Source organism: Heptranchias perlo, chromosome 39 (assembly GCF_035084215.1).
Source record: "Heptranchias perlo isolate sHepPer1 chromosome 39, sHepPer1.hap1, whole genome shotgun sequence".
In the NCBI taxonomy this organism is placed as follows: Eukaryota; Metazoa; Chordata; class Chondrichthyes; order Hexanchiformes; family Hexanchidae; genus Heptranchias; species Heptranchias perlo.
The window spans coordinates 2,673,538-2,698,047 of NC_090363.1; the positions used below are offsets into that span (position 1 = coordinate 2,673,538).

General features: G+C 51.3%; 1 protein-coding gene across 1 annotated transcript in view; it reads left to right on the forward strand.

Moving 5' to 3' along the window:
• LOC137304967 (uncharacterized) overlaps positions 1 to 24,510 on the forward strand; it is a 79,507-nt gene that overhangs the window by 50,489 nt on the left and 4,508 nt on the right. Inside the window, exons 26-38 of the mRNA XM_067973743.1 lie at positions 4,721 to 5,083; positions 6,356 to 6,640; positions 7,315 to 7,434; positions 8,554 to 8,580; positions 10,320 to 10,346; positions 13,441 to 13,467; positions 13,655 to 13,681; positions 14,618 to 14,644; positions 16,207 to 16,233; positions 18,985 to 19,011; positions 20,341 to 20,367; positions 22,448 to 22,474; positions 24,158 to 24,184. Coding sequence (XP_067829844.1) covers positions 4,721 to 5,083; positions 6,356 to 6,640; positions 7,315 to 7,434; positions 8,554 to 8,580; positions 10,320 to 10,346; positions 13,441 to 13,467; positions 13,655 to 13,681; positions 14,618 to 14,644; positions 16,207 to 16,233; positions 18,985 to 19,011; positions 20,341 to 20,367; positions 22,448 to 22,474; positions 24,158 to 24,184 — 1,038 coding nt within the window. The remainder of the gene's footprint in view (positions 1 to 4,720; positions 5,084 to 6,355; positions 6,641 to 7,314; positions 7,435 to 8,553; positions 8,581 to 10,319; positions 10,347 to 13,440; positions 13,468 to 13,654; positions 13,682 to 14,617; positions 14,645 to 16,206; positions 16,234 to 18,984; positions 19,012 to 20,340; positions 20,368 to 22,447; positions 22,475 to 24,157; positions 24,185 to 24,510) is intronic.

Sequence of the window (24,510 nt, forward strand, 5' to 3'; positions counted from 1 at the left end):
GGAGATTTGCTAGAATGGACCAGGGAGGAGGGACTTCAGTTACATGGAGAGACTGGAGAAGCTGGGATTGTTCTCCTTAGAGCAGAGAAAGTTAAGGGGAGATTTGATCGAGGTGTTCAAAATCATGAAGGGTTCTGATAGAGTAAATAAGGAGAAACTGTTTCCAGTGGCAGAAGGGTCGGTAACCAGAGGACACAGATTTAAGGTAATTGGCAAAAGAACCAGAGGGGCTCTTTGAAAGAGCGATCCAATTAGTCCCACTCCCCCGCTCTTTCCCCACAGCCCTGAAAATTTGTCCCCTTCAAGTGTTTATCCAATTCCCTTGTGAAAGTTATTATTGAATCTGCTTCCACCGCCCTTTCACGCAGCGCATTCCAGATCAGAACAACTCACTGTGTTAAGAGATTTCTCCTCATCTCCCCTCTGGTTCTTTTGCCAATCACCTTAAATCTGTGTCCTCTGGTTCCCGACCCTTCTGCCAGTGGAAACAGTTTCTCCTTATTTACTGTCAAAACCGTTCATGATTTTGAACACCTCGATCAAATCTCCCCTTAACCTTCTCTGCTCTAAGGAGAACAATCCCAGCTTCTCCAGTCTCTCCACATAACTGAAGTCCCTCATCCCTGGTACCATTCTAGTAAATCTCTGCTGCACCCTCTCCAAGGCCTTGACATCCTTCCTAAAGTGTGGTGCCCAGAATTGGACACAATACTCCAGCTGAGGCCTAATCAGTGTTTTATAAAAGTTTAGCATAACTTCCTTGCTTCTGTACTCTCTGCCTCTATTAATAAAGCCCAGGATCCTGTATGCCTTTTTTAAACAGTCTTCTCAACATATCCTGCCACCTTCAAAGATTTGTGTACATAAACCCCCAGGTCTCTCTGTTCCTGCGCCCTCTGTAAAATTGTACCATTTAGTTTATATTGCCTCTCCTCATTCTTCCTACCAAAATGTATCACTTCACACTTTTCTGTGTTAAATTTCATCTGCCATGTGTCTGCCCATTCACCAGTCTGTCAATGTCCTCCTGAAGTCTGTTACTATCCTCCTCAAAGTTTGCAGATGACACAAAACTGTGTCATCTGCAGACTTTTAAATTATACCCTGTCTACCCAAGTCCAGGTCATTAATATATATCAAAAAGAGCAGTGGTCCTAATACTGACCCCTGGGGGACACCACTGTAAACTTCCCTCCAGTCTGAAAAACAACTGTTCACCACTACTCTCTGCTTTCTGTCCCTGAGCTAATTTTATACCCACGCTGCCTCTGTCCCTTTAATCCATAGCATTTTTCTAACATGCCTATTATGTGGCACTTTATCAAATGCCTTTTGAAAGTCGATGGACACATCAACCGCACTGCCCTCATCAACCCTCTCGTTACCTCGTCAAAGAACTCAATCAAGTTAGTCAAACACAGTTTTCCTTTAACAAATCGGTGCTGACCTTCATTTATTAGCCTGTACTTTTCCAAGTGCCAATTAATTTAGTCCTGGATTATACTGTCAGTAAAAGTTTCCCCACCACCGACGTTAGGCTGACTGGCCTGTAATTGTCGGGTTTATCCCTCTCCCCTTTTTTGAACGGGGGTGTAACATTTACAATCCTCCAGTCCTCCGGCACCGTCCCCGTATCTAAGGAGGATTGGAAGATTGTGGCCAGAGCCTCCGCAATTTCCACCCTTACTTCCCTCAGTAACCTGGGATGCGTCCCATCCGGACCGGGTGATTTTCCTACTTTGAGTGCTGCCAATCTTTTAAGAACCTCCTCTTTATCTATTTTTATCCTATCCAATTTCTCCACTGCCTCCTCCTTTACCCGCTACACTGGCAGCATCCTCTCTAGTGAAGAAAGATGCGATTTATTCATTTAGTGCCTCAGCCATGTCCTCCGCCTCCACAAGAAGGTCTCCTTTTTTGACCCTAATCGGCCCCACGCTTCCTGTGACTACACTTTTACTATTTATATGTTTATAAAGGACTTTGAGATTCCCTTTTATGTTAGCCGCTAATCTATTCTCATACTCTCTCTTTGCCCCTCTTATTCCCTTTTTAAAATCTCCTCTGTACTTTCTGTATTCAGCCTGGTTCACTAATGAATTATGAACCTTACATTTATCATAAGCCTGCTGTATCGGTTTCATTTTAATCTCTATATCTTTAGTTATCCAGGGAGCTCTAGCTTTGAATGCCCTTCCTTTCCCCCTCATAGGGGTGTGTCTACTCTGTACCTGAACCATCTCCTCCTTGAAGGACCTCCCATTGCTCATTTACTGTTTTACCTGCCAATTTTTGATCCCAATCCACCTGGGCAAGATCCCTTTTCAACTCACTGAAATTAGCCCTCCTCCAGTTGTCTATTTTCATATTTGATTTTTTTCCTTGTCCTTTTCCATAACAACTCTAAACCGAATGATATTGTGATCACTGTTCCCCAAATGCTCCCCCACTGAATCATGCCCCACTTCATTCCCCAAAACTGGATCCAGCACTGCTTCCTTCCTGGTTGGGCTGGAAACACACTGATCAAGAAAGTTCTCTTGAACACATTTCATCACTTGCACCTCTCTGTAATTTGCCTGCAAATTTGCTCCTCTGTCCTCTTCCCACTATTTGGTGGCCTGTAATGTACACCCAGTAGTGTAATAGCTCCTTTGTTGTTCCTTAATTCTAACCAAATAGATTCTGTCTTTCACTCCTTAACTACGTCATCCCTTTCCAGTGCTGTAACAGTATCTTTTGATCAATACTGCCACCCGCTCCTTTTTTTCCTTCCCTATCTTTCCTGAATATCATGAGCCAGGATTATTAAATACCCAATCCTCCCCTTGTTTGAGCCAGGTCTCCATTATTGCCATTATATTATAGTCCCATGTGTCTGTTTGAGCCTGCAGCTCACCAACCTTATTTACCCGGCTTTGTTCAATTGCGCACATGCACTCCAAACCCATCTCAGTCTGCCCCGCATTTCCCCCATCTGATCCCTCCTTGCATCTTTTTTAAGGGAAAATTGGATAAACATTTGAAGCAGAGGAAGACACAGGGCTTTCGGGAGAAAGCGGGGCAGTGGGATTAGTTTAGCAAAGAGCCAGCACAGACACAATGGGCTGAATGGCCTCCCCTCTGTGCTGTAATCAACAGTGGTTCTGTGGGGCCTTGGCCTTTCACCTCAACGTAAATTGTCGGAGGTGCCATCTTTCAGATGAGACGTTAAACCGAGGCCCCGTCTGACCTCTTAGGCGGACGTAAAAGATCCCATGGCCACTATTTCCAAGAAGAGCAGGGGGGAGTTCTCCCCGGTGTCCTGGGACCAATATTTATCCATCAACCAACATCACAAACAGATTATCTGGTTATTATCTCATTGCTGTTTGTGGGATCTTGCTGTGCGCAAATTGGCTGCTGTGTTTCCTACATTACAACAGTGACTACACTTCAAAAAGTACTTCATTGGCTGTGAAGCACTTTGGGACGTCCCGAGGTCATGAAAGGGGCTACACAAATGCAGGACTTTCTTTCCTTTTTTCTCTATTTTCTCTCTTTCCCTTTCTCTTTCTCAGTTAAAATTGGAAATGCTGCTGTAATAACATGAGCGATGAACGATTGATCTCATTTTCTCTCTTACTTTCTTTCTCGTTCTCTTTCTCACTCTCTCTCTCTTTCTCACTCTCTCGCTCTCTCCCTCTCCCTCTCACTCTCCCTCCCTCTCGCTCTCCCTCCCTCTCGCTCTCCCTCTCTCCCTCTCCCTCTCCCTCTCCCTCTCCCTCCCTCTCCCTCTCTCTCCCCCTCCCTCTCTCTCCCTCTCCCTCTCCCTCCCGCTCCCTCTCGCTCCCTCTCCCTCTCCCTCCCGCTCCCTCTCCCTCCCGCTCCCTCTCCCTCCCGCTCCCTCTCCCTCCCGCTCCCTCTCCCTCCCGCTCCCGCTCCCTCCGGCTCCCGCTCCCTCTCCCTCTCGCTCCCGCTCCCTCTCCCTCCCGCTCGCGCGCCCTCTCCCTCTCGCGCGCCCTCTCCCTCTCCCGCTCGCGCGCCCTCTCCCTCTCCCGCGCCCTCTCCCTCTCCCGCGCCCTCTCCCTCTCCCGCTCTCGCTCTTGTTCTCCTTTCTCTCCTTCTGACCTCTCTCTTTTTCTTTTGTTAAAATTGGAAATGCTGCTGTAATAACACAAGCGATGAACGATTGATCTGATTTTCTCGCTCTTTCTCTCTCCCTCCTTCTTTCTCTCTCCCTCCTTCTCTCTCTCTCTTTCACCTCTCTCTCTCTTTCTCCTCTCTCTCTCTTTCTCCTCTCTCTCTCTCTCCTCTCTCTATCTTTCTCCTCTCTCTCTTTCTCCTCTCTCTCTCTCTTTCTCCTTCTCTCTCTCTCCCTCTTTCTCCTCTCTCTCTCTTTCTCCTTCTCTCGCTCTCTCTCTCTTTCTCCTTCTCTCGCTCTCTCTCTCTTTCTCCTTCTCTCTCGTTCTCCTTCTCTCTTTCTCCTCTCTCTCTCTTTCTCCTTCTCTCTCTCTTTCTCCTTCTCTCTCTCTTTCTCCTTCTCTCTCTCTCTCTCTTTCTCCTTCTCCTTCTCTCTCACTCTCGCTCTCTCTTTCTCCTTCTCCTTCTCTCTCTCTCTCTCTCTCTTTTTCCTTCTCTCTGTCTTTTTCCTTCTCTCTCTCTTTCTTTTATTAAAATTGGAAATGCCGCTGGAACGATGACCCATTGACCTGTTCCTCTTATCTCCCGGTTGCTATAGAGACATTGGCTCAGTTTGTGGTGACGGCACCCCCTCACCCCGTGGTGGCCGTTGTCGGGGAAGATGTGATCCTGGACTGCCAGCTGGTGCCGGCCAGGGCCCCGGAGAACATGGAGGTTCGCTGGCTGAACGTGGCTCTGACCTACACCTCGCCGGTCCACCTGTACAAGGACGGAGCCGACGACCTGACACTGCAGGCCTCGGCCTACAAAGGGAGGACCGAGATGTTCCTGGATCAGATGGTGCATGGAAACCTCTCCCTCAGGCTCAAACGGGTGCAGGTCTCCGACAAGGGGCAATACAAATGCTTTGTGGCGTCCACGGCCAAGCATAACGAAGCTAAGATAACCTTGGACGTGACAGGTCGGTGGCAGTTTTAAAAAAACGTGTTGTTTGTGGTCCTTCTTGATCGAGGGGTAAATGTTGGGCCAGGACACCGGGAGAATTTCCCTGCCCCTCGGGCCTCGGGATCAGTTCTACAGGATTAAAACCCTCCTTAAAACCTACCTCTGTGACCAAGCTTTTGGTCGCCTGTCCTAATATCTCCTCATGTGGCTCGGGGTCAAATTCTGTCTGATTTACGCTCGCGTGAAGCGCCTTGGGGACGTTTCGCTACGTTAAAGGCGCTATATAAATGCGGGTAGTTGTTGTTCTAGTAACTCCCGCCCACCCCCGCCAATGGGGTTTTAACTCTCTCAGTATCGGTGAGTTCACCTATTATCCACGGTGATTAATTTATTCCCCAGCGACTGGACAGGTCGAATTCCCACTCTTTTCGTTTTGTTTTTAAACCACGTGTAGTTTCTCTGGGCGGTTTGGAGATTGTGTAGCACCAGTCCCTCCGCTTTATGTGGGTGGGGGGGCCGGGGCGGGGGGCCAGGGGTGGGGGGGGGGGGGGGCGGGGATCCGCTGATTCACGGCAACTGAACAGAACCCCGCCCTCCGGGAGCGCACTCCGAGACCGCCCGCTCCGCGCGGGCAGGGCGATATTCTACAAACTGGGGGGCACTGGCGAGCGTCCCACGGCGGAGACGTACCCCGATAAACCAAACTCCGTTCTTGTTAACACGGGATTTCTTAAATGTGATTTTGGGGGTTCAGATTCTGCCATTCAGTCTGTTTTCCTGCGAAGGTTTCTTCTCAGAGACTTTATATATGTTGCGTGTGCCTATATGTAAGTTGTGTGTCATGGAATCATAGAACGATGCAGCACAGAAGGAGGCCATTCGGCCCATCGTGCTTGTGCTGGCTCTTTGATAAAGCTCTCCACACGCACTGGAAAGAGTAACGTCCCCTTGACTGGTTCAAGTATCATAAAAACATCAACAAATCGCAACTGAATGGTTTAACAGGAAAGAGATATTTTTAAAGAACAAATGTCAGTCATTTCTGGCTGGACCTCGCCCCCAGTGGGGTCTCCCTCTTCCCCCCCCCGCCTTGCTGACCATGATAATCTGGTCCCTCCACAAGGGGAGGAGCCAAGCAATTCGAAGTAGCTGAGGTACAGATCAGCTGCGATCTAGTTGAATGGCGGAGCAGGCCTCGAGGGGCTGATTGGCCTCCTCCTGTTCCCATTGTTTCTTTGGTCCTGTCGTTACCTATGTTCATTTGGCCGTATGCTCCTATTGTTCCCAGGTACAGGGCGCCAACCTCTGATTGAGATGGTGGCCTATAAAGGGAGTGGTATCACACTGGCCTGCAAATCAGAGGGCTGGTTCCCACAGCCGCCCGTCCAGTGGATTTACGGGAGTGGAAAGAACATGACCGCCCAGCCACAAACAACGTACCACCCCAATACCGAGGGGCTGTATACGGTCCAGAGCAAAATCGACATCTTCAGTGACTCCACCAACAAGTACACCTGCCTCGTCAACAATGACCTCCTGAAGGAGAGCCAGCAGGCACACATCCAGATAGCAGGTCTGTCGGGACAGAAAAAACAATGTCTTTTTAAAATGCTTAACGATTTGGGGGAAAATACTTTTTTAATATAATTATAGATAAATATAAAGCTATGTGAAATCTTGGGATGAAGACAGGCCCCTCGTGATTACGGCAGGCCCCTCGTGGTTATGGTAGGTTTCTCATCGCTAAGACAGGCCCCCCGTGGTTACGGCAGGCCCCCCGTGGTTACGGCAGGCCCCTCGTAGTTATGGTAGATTTCTCATCGCTAAGACAGGCCCCTCGTGGTTACGGCAGGCCCCTCGTGGTTACGGCAGGCTCCTGATTATTACACATTCATTCCCCAATTCCAAATTATTAATAGTGTTATTATAGGACCACGTGGTCAATAAGATAAACTGCTTGTCCCTGGTTAGTGACAACAAGTCTGAGCAGTATATCCACACCCGCTATACTGCAGTGCGCTGCGGGGAGAATGTTCCGCGGAGGGCAATGTCTAATGATGATTGTGGGGTGGGGGAGGTGGAGGAGCGGACGTGGAGTCGGGGGGGGAAGCAGGCCTGAGGGGAGGAGGAGTGGGGATGTGGAGTGAGAGGAGAGCGGGAGGTGGTGGAGAGGAGGGGGGTGGGGGAGAGAGAGCGAGTGTGCTGAACTGACCCCCAGTTGCCTGACTGGTTCTCTGTACTTTCCAGGCACCTTCTTCCCCCATGTCTCGGGCTGGCTCGTAGCATTCTGGATCTTTTTCTTTGCGATGGTTGCCGCTCTTTGCTTGGCGCTGTGGTACCGTCAACAGCTGCAAAAGAAGATTATGTGTGAGCAAGACTTCTGCAGGCGGGAAAAATCTCAAACCTTAATACAACTTATTCGCGGTTTCACAGTAAATGTCATTTAATGATGGTAGTGGGGTGCCCATAACATGCCTGCATTGAGTGTTATTAACTGTGTAATGGGGAGTCTGGTCACTATAGTCTGATAGGGAGAGTGTAATGGGGAGTCTGGTCACTATAGTCTGATAGTGAGAGTGTAATGGGGAGTCTGGTCACTATAGTCTGATAGGGAGAGTGTAATGGGGAGTCTGGTCACTATAGTCTGATAGTGAGAGTGTAATGGGGAGTCTGGTCACTATAGTCTGATAGGGAGAGTGTAATGGGGAGTCTGGTCACTATAGTCTGATAGTGAGAGTGTAATGGGGAGTCTGGTCACTATAGTCTGATAGTGAGAGTGTAATGGGGAGTCTGGTCACTATAGCCTGATAGTGAGAGTGTAATGGGGAGTCTGGTCACTATAGTCTGATAGTGAGAGTGTAATGGGGAGTCTGGTCACTATAGTCTGATAGTGAGAGTGTAATGGGGAGTCTGGTCACTATAGTCTGATAGGGAGAGTGTAATGAGGAGTCTGGTCACTATAGTCTGATAGTGAGAGTGTAATGGGGAGTCTGGTCACTATAGTCTGATAGGGAGAGTGTAATGAGGAGTCTGGTCACTATAGTCTGATAGTGAGAGTGTAATGGGGAGTCTGGTCACTATAGTCTGATAGTGAGAGTGTAATGGGGAGTCTGGTCACTATAGTCTGATAGGGAGAGTGTAATGGGGAGTCTGGTCACTATAGTCTGATAGTGAGAGTGTAATGGGGAGTCTGGTCACTATAGTCTGATAGTGAGAGTGTAATGGGGAGTCTGGTCACTATAGTCTGATAGTGAGAGTGTAATGGGGAGTCTGGTCACTATAGTCTGATAGTGAGAGTGTAATGGGGAGTCTGGTCACTATAGTCTGATAGTGAGAGTGTAATGGGGAGTCTGGTCACTATAGTCTGATAGTGAGAGTGTTATGAGGAGTCTGGTCACTATAGTCTGATAGTGAGAGTGTAATGAGGAGTGTTTCTGTGTAATTGTGTCTTATGTACTGATGAATTTTTGTGATTTTTGTTTTCAGATCTAACGTTTGCTGGAGGTTTAATAGGTGAGAGACGTTAGCTTCAGTCCACAGACCTGTTTTGTACGGATGTTCCCTTATCTTTGGATGGATATGTAGATTTTCCATATTCAAGGATTTCACTCTCTTCTCTCACTGAACATTTTGAAACCTGTGGTGAGAAGCCTGGTGCCTGAGCCCTCTTCAGTGCTGTTCTGACCTCGTACCAGCCGTCCTAAGAGTGGGAAACTGCTCTGTTTGTTCCACATTTTCCCCTCAATTATTGTGAGAGGTGTCAACCTCAGCTTTTCAACTCCGTCTGTCTGTCTGTCTGTCTCTTTCTTTCTCCCCTCTCTATATCTATCTCATTCTCTGTCTGTGTGTCTGTCTCTCTTTGTGTGTGTCTCCCTCTGTCTGTCTGTCTGTCTCTGTCTGTCTGTCTCTCTCTTTGTGTGTCTCTCTTTTTGTGTGTGTCTCTCTCTGTCTGTCTGTTTCTATTTGTGTCTCTTTGTGTGTGTCTCTCTCTCTATCAGTCTGTCTCTCTCTGTCTGTGTGTGTCTCTCTCTTTGTGTCTCTCTTTGTGTGTGTGTCTCTCTCTCTGTCTGTCTGCCTCTGTCTGTCTGTCTCTCTTTGTGTGTGTCTCTCTCTCTCTCTGTCTCTCTCTGTCAGTCTGTCCCTCTCTCTCTCTCTGTCCCTCTCTCTCTCTGTCCCTCTCTCTCTTTGTCTGTCTGCCTCTCTGTCTGTCTGTCTGTCTCTGTGTGTCTGTCTCTCTCTGTGTGTCTCTATGTGTGTATGTGTCTGTCTCGCTCTCTGTCTGTCTCGCTCTCTGTCTGTCTCGCTCTCTGTCTGTCTCGCTCGCTCTCTGTCTCGCTCGCTCTCTGTCTCGCTCGCTCTCTGTCTCGCTCGCTCTCTGTCTCGCTCGCTCTCTGTCTCGCTCGCTCTCTGTCTCGCTCGCTCTCTGTCTCTGTCTCTCTCTCTGACACACACACACGCAGAGTTTAGCAGGATAGAGTGAATTGAATCTGGATCACAGCACTGCCCCGTTGAGAGGTGAAGTTTCCCTTTGCTGGGGCACTGATCCAGGGTCACCACTGGCCCTCTGCCCCTCGCTCTACATGGCCATTATTGAAATGTGAGCCCAGATAGTGAATGTTGGCAGGTTATTAATGGGGAAGCAACCCATACACGGCCTGTCCTCACCCTTGGTCTTCCAGCAGGGGTCATTGGGAAGCAACCAGTATCAGGAGCCCTGGGGAGAATCCTCCCTAACTCGAGAGGGGTGTGTGGCCGATTACAGACCCCCAAATCCAATCTGGGTGAGGTCAACTAGCGAGAATCATCGAATGATACAGCACAGAAGGAGGCCATTTGGCCCATCGTAGCTGTGCTGGCTCTTTGAAAGAGCTATCCAATTAGTCCCATTCCCCTGCTCTTTCCCCATGGCCCTGTAACATTTCTCCCCTTCAATTTATCCCATTCCCCTTTTGAAAGTTACTGTTTAATCTGCTTCCACCACCTGAATTCCAGATCATCATAACTCGCTGCATAAAACACATCTCTCCTCATCTCCCCCCGGTTCTTTTGCCAATTACCTTAAATCTGTGTCCGCTGGTCACCGACCCTCCCATTAATGGAAACAGTTTCTCCCAATCTCCTCTATAAAGTACCGACCGAGCCAGCGGGAGAGTGTGCTTTGTTTTTTGATGAAATCCAGTCGAAGATACCCAGTTGAGGTGAGGAATGAATGGCCGTTTGCTGATTGATGGTTTTCTTTTGATCTGTTACAGAAAATAAAAAGCTGCTGGATGAAATGGGTGAGTCCCCGTTGGTAACAGAGATCTAGTCATGATCACACCTGTAAACCCAGTAAACACAATGTCAGGTTCCACGTGTCCACTGACGACACCCAGCTCTACCTCACCACCACCTCTCTCGACCCCCGCCTCTCCGATTTGTCTCACTGCTTGTCCGACATCCAGACCTGGATCAGCAAAGATTTCCCCCAACCAAATGTTGGGAAGACCGAAGCCGTTGTCTTCAGTCCCCGCCGCAAACTCTGTTCCCTCGGCCACCGACTCCATCCCTCTCCCTGCCCACTGTCTGAGGCTGAACCAGACCGTTCGCAACCTTGGCGTCCTGTGTGACCCTGAGATGAGCTTCTGACCCCATGTCCGCTCCATCTCCAAGACCTCCTACTCCACCTCCGTAACATCGCCCGTCTCCGCCCCGCCTCAGCTCATCTGCTGAAACCCTCATCCGTGCCTTTGTTACCTCTAAACTTGACTATTCCAATGCTCTCCTGGCCGGCCTCCCATCTTCCACCCTCCATAAACTTGAGCTCATCCAAAACTCTGCTGCCCGTATCCTAACTCGCACCAAGTCCCGTTCACCCATCACCCCCCTGTGCTCGCTGACCCACATTGGCTCCCGGTCCGGGAACGCCTCGATTTTAAAATTCTCATCTTTGTTTTCAAATCCCTCGCCCCCTCCCTATCTCTGTAACCCCCTCCAGCCCTACAACCCTCCGAGATCTCTGCTCTCCTCCAATTCTGGCCTCTTGCGCATCTCCGATTCCCATCGCTCCACCATTGGCGGCCGTGCCTTCAGCTGCCTGGGCCCGAAGCTCTGGAATTCCCTCCCTAAACCTCTCCGCCTCTCTCTCCTCCTTTAAGACGCTCCTTAAAACCCACCTCTTTGACCAAGCTTTTGGTCACCTGTCCTAAAATCCCCTTATGTGGCTCGGTGTCAAATTTTGTTTGATAATCGCTCCTGTGAAGCATCTTGGGACGTTTTACTACATTAAAGGCGCTATATAAATGCAAGTTGTTGTTGTTTAAATGCAATATGAAGTCTGAGAAAAGAATGTTTGGAACATGCAGACTGTCGCTGGGTGAAGAGATATGACATGTAACGAATTAACTCGCTCTCCTCGAGTGTCCGAATAGTTTGTACACAAAGAAAGAAAAATAAGATCTTGCATTTCTATAGCACCTTTCACGACCTCAGGACGTCCCAAAGTGCTTTACAGCCAATGAAGTGTAGTCAGAAACGCGGCCAATTTGCGCACAGCAAGATCCCACAAACAGCAATGTGATAATGACCAGATAATCTGTTTGTTTTTTATTGACGTTGGCTGAGCAATAAATATTGGCCCAGGACACCAGGGAGAACTCCCCCTGCTCTTCTTCGAGACGGTGGCCACGGGATCTTTTACATCCACCTGAGAGGGCAGACGGGGCCTCGGTTTAATGTTGCATCCGAAAGATGGCACCTCTGACAGTGTAGCACTCCCTCAGTGCTGTACTGGGAGCGTTGGCCTGGATTGTGGGATCGAGTTTACTGGAGCGGGGCTCGAACCCACGACCTTCTGCCTCAGAGGCAAGAATGTTACCCACTGCGCCACGGCCGACACCTAGAAATATAATATTAGCGGGCAGACGCTAAACGTGTTTGTGCCCGGTTTCTCTATTTTAACACGTGCGTTAACCCATTAATTATAAACTGGTCAATCTCGCCTGGCATTGCATGCTGGGAAGTCAACACCCAGTACCATCTTAAAACTAGTGGACAGGGACGAAAAAATAATCAAAAAGGATAATGAACGTTGGCCTTTATCTCAAGGAGGGCTGGAATACAAGGGGGAGGAGTTTGTACAGAAATGCACCTCTTGTTCCTCCATCAATCAATGTGACCGGCTTAACATGAGGCTCTTGAGGGAGAAATGGTGAACTGAACCTGGATCTTGTGAATATCTCATTCTTTCATTGGAGGTTAGTCGTTAAATGAGCTACAAGTTTATGCATTCAAGCCCCACTCCTGGACTTCAGCACATAATCGGAGGGTCAGTACTGAGGGAGCGCCGCACTGTCGGAGGGTCGGTACTGAGGGAGCGTCGCACTGTCGGAGGGTCGGTACTGGGGGAGCGCCGCACTGTCGGAGGGTCGGTACTGAGGGAGCGCCGCACTGTCGGAGGGTCGGTACTGAGGGAGCGCCGCACTGTCGGAGGGTCGGTACTGAGGGAGCGCCGCACTGTCGGAGGGTCGGTACTGAGGGAGCGCCGCACTGTCGGAGGGTCGGTACTGAGGGAGTGCCGCACTGTCGGAACTGAGGGAGCGCCGCACTGTCGGAGGGTCGGTACTGAGGGAGCGCCGCACTGTCGGAGGGTCGGTACTGAGGGAGTGCCGCACTGTCGGAACTGAGGGAGCGCCGCACTGTCGGAGGGTCGGTACTGAGGGAGTGCCGCACTGTCGGAACTGAGGGAGCGCCGCACTGTCGGAGGGTCGGTACTGAGGGAGTGCCGCACTGTCGGAACTGAGGGAGCGCCGCACTGTCGGAGGGTCGGTACTGAGGGAGCGCCGCACTGTCGGAGGGTCGGTACTGAGGGAGCGTCGCACTGTCGGAGGGACGGTACTGAGGGAGCGCCGCACTGTCGGAGGGTCGGTACTGAGGGAGCGCCGCACTGTCGGAGGGTCAGTACTGAGGGAGCGCCGCACTGTCGGAGGGACGGTACTGAGGGAGCGCTGCACTGTCTGAGGTGCCATCTTTTGGATGAGACATTAAACCGAGGCCCCGTCTGCCCTCTCAGGCGCATGTAAAAGATCCCACGGCCACTATTTCGAAGAAGAGCCTGGGAGTTCTCCCCGGTGTCCTGGGGCCAATATTTATCCCTCAACCCAACATCACTAAAAACAGATTATCTGGTCATTATCACATTGCTGTCTTTGGGATCTTGCTGTGCACAAATTGGCTGCCGCGTTTCGTACATTACATCAGTGACTACACTTGAAGGAGTACTTCTATTACAGTAAGGCACATGGAGACTTTCTGGTGCTGAGTGAGGTGTTGTATATTACAAAATCTTTCTTTAGCATCGGCCATGATTTCTAACATTTTTTTTTCTACTTGCAGAGCAAGAGCGAATGAATGTGGAACAGGGTAAGTGAGGGGAGGTCCCCGCAATGGTCAGTCTTATCGAGCGTCTTACTGCCTGTCTGCATGGCCGGTCAATTTAGCAGCAGCTCAGAGGCACCTGAGTCTGGTGTCTTGACATCCTGCAAACGGCCCAGAGTCAATCAAATGGAATTTGTTCCCATTCAACTGATGGGTTTCTCTTTTGTTTCAGAGTATAAAAGACTACGCAAGGAAATAGGTAAGAAAGTGGGAGCTGTGGGTGAAAGGGAGGGGTACAGAGAGGGGGGATAATCTTGGGGAAGGGGGGGTACAGAGAGGGGAAATAATCCTGGGGAAAGTGAGTCCAGAGAGGGGAGATAATCCTGGGGAAAGGGGGGTACAGAGAGGGGAAATAATCCTGGGGAAAGAGGGTACAGAGAGGGGAAATAATCCTGGGGAAAGTGAGTACAGAGAGGGGAGATAATCCTGGGGAAAGGGGGGTACAGAGAGGGGAGATAATCCTGGGGAAAGGGGGTACAGTGAGGGGAAATAATCCTGGGGAAAGGGGGTACAGAGAGAGGAGATAATCCTGGGGAAGGTGGTACAGAGAGAGGAGATAATCCTGGGGAAGGGGGTACAGAGAGAGGAGATAATCCTGGGGAAAGGGGGGTACAGAGAGAGGAGATAATCCTGGGGAAGGGGGTACAGAGAGAGGAGATAATCCTGGGGAAGGTGGTACAGAGAGAGGAGATAATCCTGGGGAAGGGGGTACAGAGAGAGGAGATAATCCTGGGGAAGGGGGGTACAGAGAGGGGAGATAATCCTGGGGAAAGGGGGGTGCAGAGAGGGCAGAAAGCTATGGGTAATGTGGGGTAAACAGAGAGGGGAGATAACCACGGGTGCAGATCTGACACTGCAAGGGGTAGAAAAGTTTGTGGGCCAACACAATGACTGCACGTCAGGCCCAAGCTTCTTTTAGACTGGAGCTCCCATCTTTTGTCCAAATCCATCAGCCTATCTCGGGTTACTCTTGCACACCTTGAGGGGCCTGGTGTAAAAGCAGTACTGGGAGTGGGCCTCGGGCCTGGGAGTGGGCCTCAGGTCTTCTATATCAGTGTGGGAGGGAGGGTAGCACAAGGGAGGATGCTCACTGGCAGATTCTTTCACCTTTCTATGTCTGTTTGTCTTTTTTCAGAGGAAGTAAAAGCAACGGGGAAGTTAGGTGAGCTGCGAGCAGGAGCTGAAGAGTTCGGCGAAATACCAAGATTGTTTGTATTGTAACATTTCCAATTGAGAGTCAGGCTGTCTCAACTTAATTTAAAACAACAGAGCTAGACAGAGCTCTGTGGGGGAGACCAGAACTAAGGGGCCATAAATATAAGATAAACACTAATAAATCAAATAGAGAATTCAGGAGAAACTTCTTTACCCAGAGAGTGGTGAGAATGTGGAACTCGCTCCCACAGGGAGTGGTTGAGGCGAATAGTGTAGATACATTTAAGGGGAAGCTTGATAAACACGTGAGGGAGAAAGGAATAGAAGGATATGCTGATAGGATGAGATGAAGTAGGGAGGGAGGGGGCTCGTGGGGAGCATAAACACCGGCATGGACTAGTTGGGCCGAATGGCCTGTTTCTGTGCTGTGAATTCTGTGTAATTCTATGTAGACGTCTGAAGGCACGGCCACCAATGGTGGGACGAAGGGAGTAGGAGACGCACAAGAGGCCAGAGTTATTTTATCTATCGCAGCGAGGTGTCATGGCACACTTACCGATTCACACTTAAAAAGAATGTCGATATTTGACACGGGAGACTGAACCTTTGTCGAGTCTCAGTGTTTACTTACCTGCGAACTGACTTTCTGACCTTAAAGAGATACAACTTCACCTTAGCAGCAGAATAATACATTATGCACACAGGAGTTGGGATGTCTTGTTGAAGTTGTACAAGACATTAGTTAGGCCACACTTGGAATACTGTGTACAGTTCTGGTCACCCTATTATAGAAAGGATATTATTAAACTAGAAAGAGTGCAGAAAAGATTTACTAGGATGCTACCGGGACTTGATGGTTTGACTTATAGGGAGAGGTTGGATAGGTTGAGACTTTTTTCCCTGGAGAGTAGGAGGTTTCGGGGTGATCTTATAGAAGTCTATAAAATAATGAGGGGCATAGATAAGGTCGATAGTCAAAATCTTTTCCCAAAGGTAGGGGAGTCTATAACGAGGGGACATAGATTTAAGGTGAGAGGGGAGAGATACAAAAGGGTCCAGAGGGGCAATTTTTTCACTCAAAGGGTGGTGAGTGTCTGGAACGAGCTGTCAGAGGCAGTAGTAGAGGCGGGTACAATTTTGTCTTTTAAAAAGCATTTGGACAGTTACATGGGTAAGATGGGTATAGAGGGATATGGGCCAAGTGCAGGCAATTGGGACTAGCTTAGTGGTATAAACTGGGCGACATGGACATGTTGGGCCGAAGGGCCTGTTTCCATGTTGTAAACTTCTATGATTCTATAATAGCGCAGGGTAATGTGGTCGTTGTAACTCACCCTGTCATCTGACTTATGAGCAATGCCACACGAGGTCCTCTAGCATAACAATTACTAAAAGGAAAATCCTTTCTATCTTTTAAAATAGATTCCTTCTAAGTTATTTTTTTAGATCTCTGGTACAGCAACCACTTTTAGCTTTTGAGTTAAATTTCTTGCACAATGAATGTAATTGTTTTAAATTGTCTTGGTCCCACTGTTACAATTTTCTCTCTTTATCTCCTTTTCTGTCCAGAACGCGAAAAACTTCGCAAGGAATTTGGTAAGAGATTTGAGAGATTGTTCTCTTAAACCCCCTAATGCTGGGATTGGGTTTCACCTCATGATTGACACAGGTTTTTTCATAGGAATTGTGTGTTCATGACGTGCTAAAGATAATGGGGCAGATTGTTCTGTGTTTGCTCCCTGGGCTATTGGATTGCCTAGATGTACTGAATATGGGAAAATGCCTGACCTGGGAGTGCTTGATAAGGTCGTCTAGAAAGAGCTTTACTCTGTATCCATACCTAACCTGGGAGTGTTTGATGGGGCAGTGTAGAGGGAGCTTTACTCTGTATCTAACCCTGTACCTAACCTGGGAGTGTTTGATGGGGCAGTGTAGAGAGAGCTTTACTCTGTATCTAACCCCGTGCTGTACCTGCCCTGGGAGTGTTTGATGGGACAGTGTAGAGGGAGCTTTACTCTGTATCTAACCCTGTACCTGCCTTGGGAGTGTTTGATGGGACAGTGTAGAGAGAGCTTTACTCTGTATCTAACCCTGTACCTGCCCTGGGAGTGTTTGATGGGACAGTGTAGAGAGAGCTTTACTTTGTATCTAACCCTGTACCTGCCCTGGGAGTGTTTGACGGGACAGTGTAGAGGGAGCTTTACTCTGTATCTAACCCCGTGCTGTACCTGCCCTGGGAGTGTTTGATGGGACAGTGCAGAGGGAGCTTTACTCTGTGTCTAACCCGTGTTGTACCTGCCCTGGGAGTGTTTGATGGGGCAGTGTAGAGGGAGCTTTACTCTGTATCTAACCCTGTACCTGCCCTGGGAGTGTTTGATGGTACAGTGTAGAGAGAGCTTTACTCTGTATCTAACCCTGTACCTGCCCTGGGAGTGTTTGACGGGACAGTGTAGAGGGAGCTTTACTCTGTATCTAACCCCGTGCTGTACCTGCCCTGGGAGTGTTTGATGGGACAGTGTAGAGGGAGCTTTACTCTGTATCTAACCCTGTACCTGTCCTGGGAGTGTTTGATGGGACAGTGTAGAGGGAGCTTTACTCTGTATCTAACCCGTGTTGTACCTGCCCTGGGAGTGTTTGATGGGGCAGTGTAGAGGGAGCTTTACTCTGTATCTAACCCTGTACCTGCCCTGGGAGTGTTTGATGGTACAGTGTAGAGAGAGCTTTACTCTGTATCTAACCCTGTACCTGCCCTGGGAGTGTTTGATGGGATAGTGTAGAGGGAGCTTTACTCTGTATCTAACCCCGTGCTGTACCTGCCCTGGGAGTGTTTGACGGGACAGTGTAGAGGGAGCTTTACTCTGTATCTAACCCCGTGCTGTACCTGCCCTGGGAGTGTTTGATGGGACAGTGTAGAGGGAGCTTTACTCTGTATCTAACCCCGTGCTGTACCTGCCCTGGGAGTGTTTGACGGGACAGTGTAGAGGGAGCTTTACTCTGTATCTAACCCTGTACCTGCCCTGGGAGTGTTTGATGGGACAGTGTAGAGGGAGCTTTACTCTGTATCTAACCCCGTGCTGTACCTGCCCTGGGAGTGTTTGACGGGACAGTGTAGAGGGAGCTTTACTCTGTATCTAACCCCGTGCTGTACCTGCCCTGGGAGTGTTTGATGGGACAGTGTAGAGGGAGCTTTACTCTGTATCTAACCCTGTACCTGCCCTGGGAGTGTTTGATGGGACAGTGTAGAGGGAGCTTTACTCTGTATCTAACCCTGTACCTGCCCTGGGAGTGTTTGATGGGACAGTGTAGAGGGAGCTTTACTCTGTATCTAACCCTGTACCTGCCCTGGGAGTGTTTGATGGGACAGTGTAGAGGGAGCTTTACTCTGTATCTAACCCTGTACCTGCCCTGGGAGTGTTTGATGGGACAGTGTAGAGGGAGCTTTACTCTGTATCTAACCCTGTACCTGCCCTGGGAGTGTTTGACGGGACAGTGTAGAGGGAGCTTTACTTTATATCTAAACATACTAGAGCGGACCTGGGAGTGCTGGCAATGAAGATGAATCTTCTTTGACTCTGTGCTGCCGACACTGAGCCTCAGCCATCGCGAGCTTGGATTAGGAATTCAGGCACATACTTGCCCACAACTTTGTGACCACTATTTTAAATAATTTAAATCACGGGCTGTTCTTGCGATACCATCTCCAATATTCACCTCTTGGGTGCCCGAAGTGGAAAGTGTTCCCGAGCACTGGGATCCCTGACCTCGATGGGCACCAAATGGCAGCGTCTTTATTTGGTGAAGGAAGAGACCTGATGGAAGTAGAGCGATAATAAATGCACCAGTAGACGGTGAGAGGCGTCCACGGTGTCCGAGGTGATGGGATGCCACGTGACGTGACGGGGTCGCTGGGCAACCACGAGGAGAAGCTCCAAAATCGTTCCACTACCCAATCACTGGGGTTCGGAGATTTGATTAACGGCGGCACGGCCGACGACTGATTAAATCCGAGAGCGTTGCATTGCCAAGATCAGCTGCCCATTGAGCACTTGGTGACGTATCTCCTTGGGGGAGGGAAGGAGGGGGAGGGGGAGGGGGGGGGCAGATAATTTGGGTCTCTGCGGGGTGGAGATTCCACGATGACGTGCCCGGTGATGCAAGGGCAGAACAAAGTCAACCTTCAGCGATGGGCCTTCAGCAAGGGTTCTGGGCACTGCTGGTGATTAGCCAGCCAGGCTTGGAGGGAGGGCTTGGATTCCCCCTGGCCTGTAAACAGTGGGAAGGTGACCAGGTATTGGGTACCTGGGAAGCTACACATGGCGGTGTCTCACCTCTTTTTTTGTTTTACAGAAATCGAAAGGGGTGCCTTTAAAGCAGGTATGTGGTGACATGTCAGACTGGGGGCATGGGATTGTCTGGAGTTTCACAGGGTGGGTGGAGGAGGGGAGGGGGGTTTGCAAGGTTGCCAACTCTGGTTGGATGCATTCCTGGAGGTTTCATCACATGACCTGCCTCCTGGTCAAACACCCTTTAATCCCCTTCGCCAATATTTTTTGCAACTAATAAACTAAAAGTCTTGGAAGAAAATTAAGCAAACCCACCATTCTTTTTAATGCCCCAATGATTGTTCTCCTGGGTTTTTTTTTTTGCTCGCCGCAGCGTCCTGGAGATTGGTCACTCATTCCTGGAGACTCCAGGACTATCCTGGAGGGTTGGCAACTTATGAGGAGGGATGGAACATGTTTTACAGCGTCTTTTGTTGTTTGATCTCTGGGACACACACCCGTGCTCCGGGGGGGGGGCGGGTGGGGGTGCAGCTCGGAGGCTGCCCTCTCCCTGCCTGATACCAGTGTCGGACTAGCCGCTTTGGGTGGCTCTGGGCTTTGGGTGGATGCCCTCCCGATGGGGAACCCACAGCATATCACTTTTACGCCGCTAATGACTTTTCCAGATGAATTGGTCAGCACGTTCTCTAATGTTATTAGCTGCAGCTATTTTATATATAAATAATGGCAGTGGTTGATGTGATTTGAGAATGTGATTAGAAAAGAGAAGGCTGAGGGGTGACCTTATAGAGGTCTTTTGAAAGGGCTCGTAGGGTAGATGTAGAGAAAATGTTTCCACTTGTGGGGGAGACCAGAACTAGGTCAGAAATATAAAACAGTCACGAATAAATTTGATCGGGAATTCAGGAGAAACTTCTTCACCCAGAGAGGGGTGAGAATGTGGAACTCGCTCCCACAAGGAGTAGTTGAGGTGAATAGCATAGAGGCATTTAAGGGGAGGCGAGATAAACACATGAGGGAGAAAGGAATAGAAGGATATGCTGATAGGGTGAGATGAAGTAGGGAGGGAGGAGGCTCGTGTGGAGCATAAACACCGGCATGGACCTGTTGGGCCGAATGGCCTGTTTCTGTGCTGCAGTTTTGATGTAACTCAATGTAGCTGGGTACCGCTGGCATGGACCACCTATCCGATGGGTTAGTGCTGTCATGCCCAACGGTCCAGGTTTGATGATCACCTATTCTGCTTCCCATCTCCAGCCCACCCATGAAACATGAGACCGGGTATTACAGTCCAGTGAGATAATCAATGCAGTCGGAAGATGGGGAGGGAGGAAATTGCAGGAGAAAAGGAATAAAAATAAATGATATTGGCATTGTGAAATCACAGTCTGTAATCTGTCCATCTCTTCATCTGTTACAGAACGCGAGAAACTCCAGAGTGATTTTGGTGAGTGACTTTACTAGAATGTTCATTTGCGAAAATGGTTGATTCCTATTGGTGTCAGGTTCAAATTAATAAATCCTTCTGTTCCACGAGGGAGGTTCAGTGATTGCTCTCACTGGGTGTGTTTCTCAGTGATTGCGCTCACTGGGTGTGTTTCTCAGTGATTGCGCTCACTGGGTGTGTTTCTCAGTGATTGCTCTCACTGGCTGTGTTTCTCAGTGATTGCTCTCACTGGGTGTGTTTCTCAGTGATTGCGCTCACTGGGTGTGTTTCTCAGTGATTGCTCTCACTGGCTGTGTTTCTCAGTGATTGCTCTCACTGGCTGTGTTTCTCAGTGATTGCTCTCACTGGGTGTGTTTCTCAGTGATTGCTCGCACTGGGTGTGTTTCTCAGTGATTGCTCTCACTGGCTGTGTTTCTCAGTGATTGCTCTCACTGGCTGTGTTTCTCAGTGATTGCTCTCACTGGCTGTGTTTCTCAGTGATTGCTCTCACTGGCTGTGTTTCTCAGTGATTGCTCTCACTGGGTGTGTTTCTCAGTGATTGCTCTCACTGGCTGTGTTTCTCAGTGATTGCTCTCACTGGGTGTGTTTCTCAGTGATTGCTCTCACTGGCTGTGTTTCTCAGTGATTGTTCTCACTGGCTGTGTTTCTCAGTGATTGCTCTCACTGGCTGTGTTTCTCAGTGATTGCTCGCACTGGGTGTGTTTCTCAGTGATTGCTCGCACTGGGTGTGTTTCTCAGTGATTGCTCTCACTGGGTGTGTTTCTCAGTGATTGCTCTCACTGGGTGTGTTTCTCAGTGATTGCTCTCACTGGGTGTGTTTCTCAGTGATTGCTCGCACTGGGTGTGTTTCTCAGTGATTGCTCGCACTGGGTGTGTTTCTCAGTGATTGCTCGCACTGGCTGTGTTTCTCAGTGATTGCTCTCACTGGCTGTGTTTCTCAGTGATTGCTCTCACTGGGTGTGTTTCTCAGTGATTGCTCGCACTGGGTGTGTTTCTCAGTGATTGCTCGCACTGGGTGTGTTTCTCAGTGATTGCTCTCACTGGGTGTGTTTCTCAGTGATTGCTCTCACTGGGTGTGTTTCTCACTCAGTGGGGCTGATTTTAACCCCCGAGAACGGGTGGGTTGGGGGCGGGTGGGAGTTGAAAATAATTGTTTTTTTGGGTCGCAACCTCAAAATTTTCAGACTTTGCATTCCCCGTGGGAAGCCTGGACTTTTACAACCCCACGTTAAACCCGGAAATAAAGCCGGGTTGCGGTTGCGACCCAAAAAACAACTATTTTCAACTCCCGCCCGCCCCCAACCCACCCGTTCTTGGGGGATAAAATCACCCCCTGTGGGTGTGTCTCTCGGTGAACGCTCTCTGGGTGCGTCTCTCGGCGAACGCTCTCTGGCTGCGCCTCGCGGCGAACGCGCCCGCTGGCTGCGCCTCTCGGCGAACGCGCCCGCTGGCTGCGCCTCTCGGCGAACGCGCCCGCTGGCTGCGCCTCTCGGCGAACGCCCCCGCTGGCTGCGCCTCTCGGCGAACGCCCCCGCTGGCTGCGCCTCTCGGCGAACGCCCCCGCTGGCTGCCTCTCGCGGCGAACGCCCCCGCTGGCTGCGCCTCGCGGCGAACGCGCCCGCTGGCTGCGCCTCGCGGCGAACGCGCCCGCTGGCTGCGCCTCGCGGCGAACGCGCCCGCTGGCTGCGCCTCGCGGCGAACGCGCCCGCTGGCTGCGCCTCGCGGCGAACGCGCCCGCTGGCTGCGCCTCGCGGCGAACGCGCCCGCTGGCTGCGCCTCGCGGCGAACGCGCCCGCTGGCTGCGCCTCGCGGCGAACGCGCCCGCTGGCTGCGCCTCGCGGCGAACGCGCCCGCTGGCTGCGCCTCGCGGCGAACGCGCTCACAGTGAGGACCGGTGTACCCTCTCTGGTCGGGAGCGCACATTTCAGGTATTGTTCCTCTTGGTGACTGCGAGTGCCTGCGCTCCTGATTGGACAGGTGCTGTCCAGTGACCGTATAATACTGAATAGAGTCTCTCTGGCTCTGTTCCACTGCACTCACTGTGTGCACTGCTGCTAACCTCTGGATTCCTGTCTTACAGCTGATGAGAAGAAGGTAACCACAGCAGGTACGTGACAGTTCCTGTGACCGAAGAGGCTGGATCTCACTGGTCACTTTTCAGCGTTGTGCTCCCATTGGAGAGCCTCGCCCACAGGGAGGGCATATTGGAAATTGGGGCATAGGCTGCAAATGATTCTCTGCACCTCTCGTTTCTTTCACTTGTTCTATCTCTTTATCTCTATTTCTAACTTTCTCTCTTTTTCTCTCAAATATATACTGTCTCTCACTATATCTCTTTCTGTTTCCCACCCTTTCACTTTCTCCCGCATCTCTTCTGTTGCGCTCTCTCTCTCTCTCTCTCTTTCTTTCTTTCTCTCGCTCATATATATTGGTTTCTCCTATCTCACCTCTCTCTCAGCCTTTCCTATTCCCTCTCCCTCTCTCACTCCTCTCTCTTTCGCTCCCTCCGCACATGTTCTCCCTCCGCTCCCGCGCTCCCCCTCCCTCCGCTCCCACGCTCCCCCTCCCTCCGCTCCCGCGCTCCCCCTGCTCCCGCGCTCCCCCTCCCTCCGCTTCCCGCGCTCCCCCTCCCTCCGCTCCCGCGCTCCCCCCTCCCTCCGCTCCCGCGCTCCCCCTGCTCCCGCGCTCCCCCTCCCTCCACTCCCACGCTCCCCCTCCCTCCGCTCCCGCGCTCCCCCTTCTCCCGCGCTCCCCCTCCCTCCGCTCCCGCGCTCCCCCTCCCTCCGCTGCCGCGCTCCCCCTCCCTCCGCTGCCGCGCTCCCCCTCCCTCCGCTCCCGCGCTCCCCCTCCCTCCCTCGGCTGCCGCGCTCCCCCTCCCTCCCTCGGCTGCCGCGCTCCCCCTCCCTCCCTCGGCTGCCGCGCTCCCCCTCCCTCCCTCCGCTGCCGCGCTCCCCCTCCCTCCCTCCGCTGCCGCGCTCCCCCTCCCTCCCTCCGCTGCCGCGCTCCCCCTCCCTCCCTCCGCTGCCGCGCTCCCCCTCCCTCCCTCCGCTGCCGCGCTCCCCCTCCCTCCCTCCGCTGCCGCGCTCCCCCTCCCTCCGCTCCCGCGCTCCCCCTCCCTCCGCTCCCGCGCTCCCCCTCCCTCCCTCCGCTGCCGCGCTCCCCCTCCCTCCCTCCGCTCCCGCGCTCCCCCTCCCTCCCTCCGCTCCCGCGCTCCCCCTCCCTCCCTCCGCTGCCGCGCTCCCCCTCCCTCCCTCCGCTGCCGCGCTCCCCCTCCCTCCCTCCGCTGCCGCGCTCCCCCTCCCTCCCTCCGCTCCCGCGCTCCCCCTCCCTCCGCTCCCGCGCTCCCCCTCCCTCCCTCCGCTGCCGCGCTCCCCCCTCCCTCCCTCCGCTCCCGCGCTCCCCCTCCCTCCCTCCGCTCCCGCGCTCCCCCTCCCTCCCTCCGCTGCCGCGCTCCCCCTCCCTCCCTCCGCTGCCGCGCTCCCCCTCCCTCCCTCCGCTGCCGCGCTCCCCCTCCCTCCCTCCGCTGCCGCGCTCCCCCTCCCTCCCTCCGCTCCCGCGCTCCCCCTCCCTCCCTCCGCTCCCGCGCTCCCCCTCCCTCCCTCCGCTCCCGCGCTCCCCCGCTTCTGCCCAGTGAATTACACAGAATAAAGCAGTACTGGTAAATTGCAAGTGTTGGTCTCACTGTATAGTCAATTGTTTTGTCAGGTCAGGGATTTAGTAAAACAATCAATCGCTCTCAGATATTAAACCTTTCGCTGTTGACGTTTTCTGCTATTTTTCCTCCTTGCAGAATATCAGAAGCTTCAGACTGAATTTGGTGAGTTATTTCACAGTAAAATCAGTTATGGTAAAGTCGTATCTGGTTCAGTTCTGGTACAGTCATTACACAGGACTCTGTACCTTTGGGCGGCTGGACTCACCCCTGACGTTGCAGGCAACTTGTCTCCTCAACTTGGCTTCGATACAGAGCCCCAGCCTATTCAGTCTTTCCTGATAGTTGAACCCTTCAGTAATAACGACTGGAAAGTCCAGCTTTACGGAAAACCGCCTGGGCATCGATCTCCCGGCTCCAGTAGAGATTTTGAAAGTCTGGCATCGTTCGTGCCAAACTCCATATTAATTACTAGTAAGTTGATGGTGTGA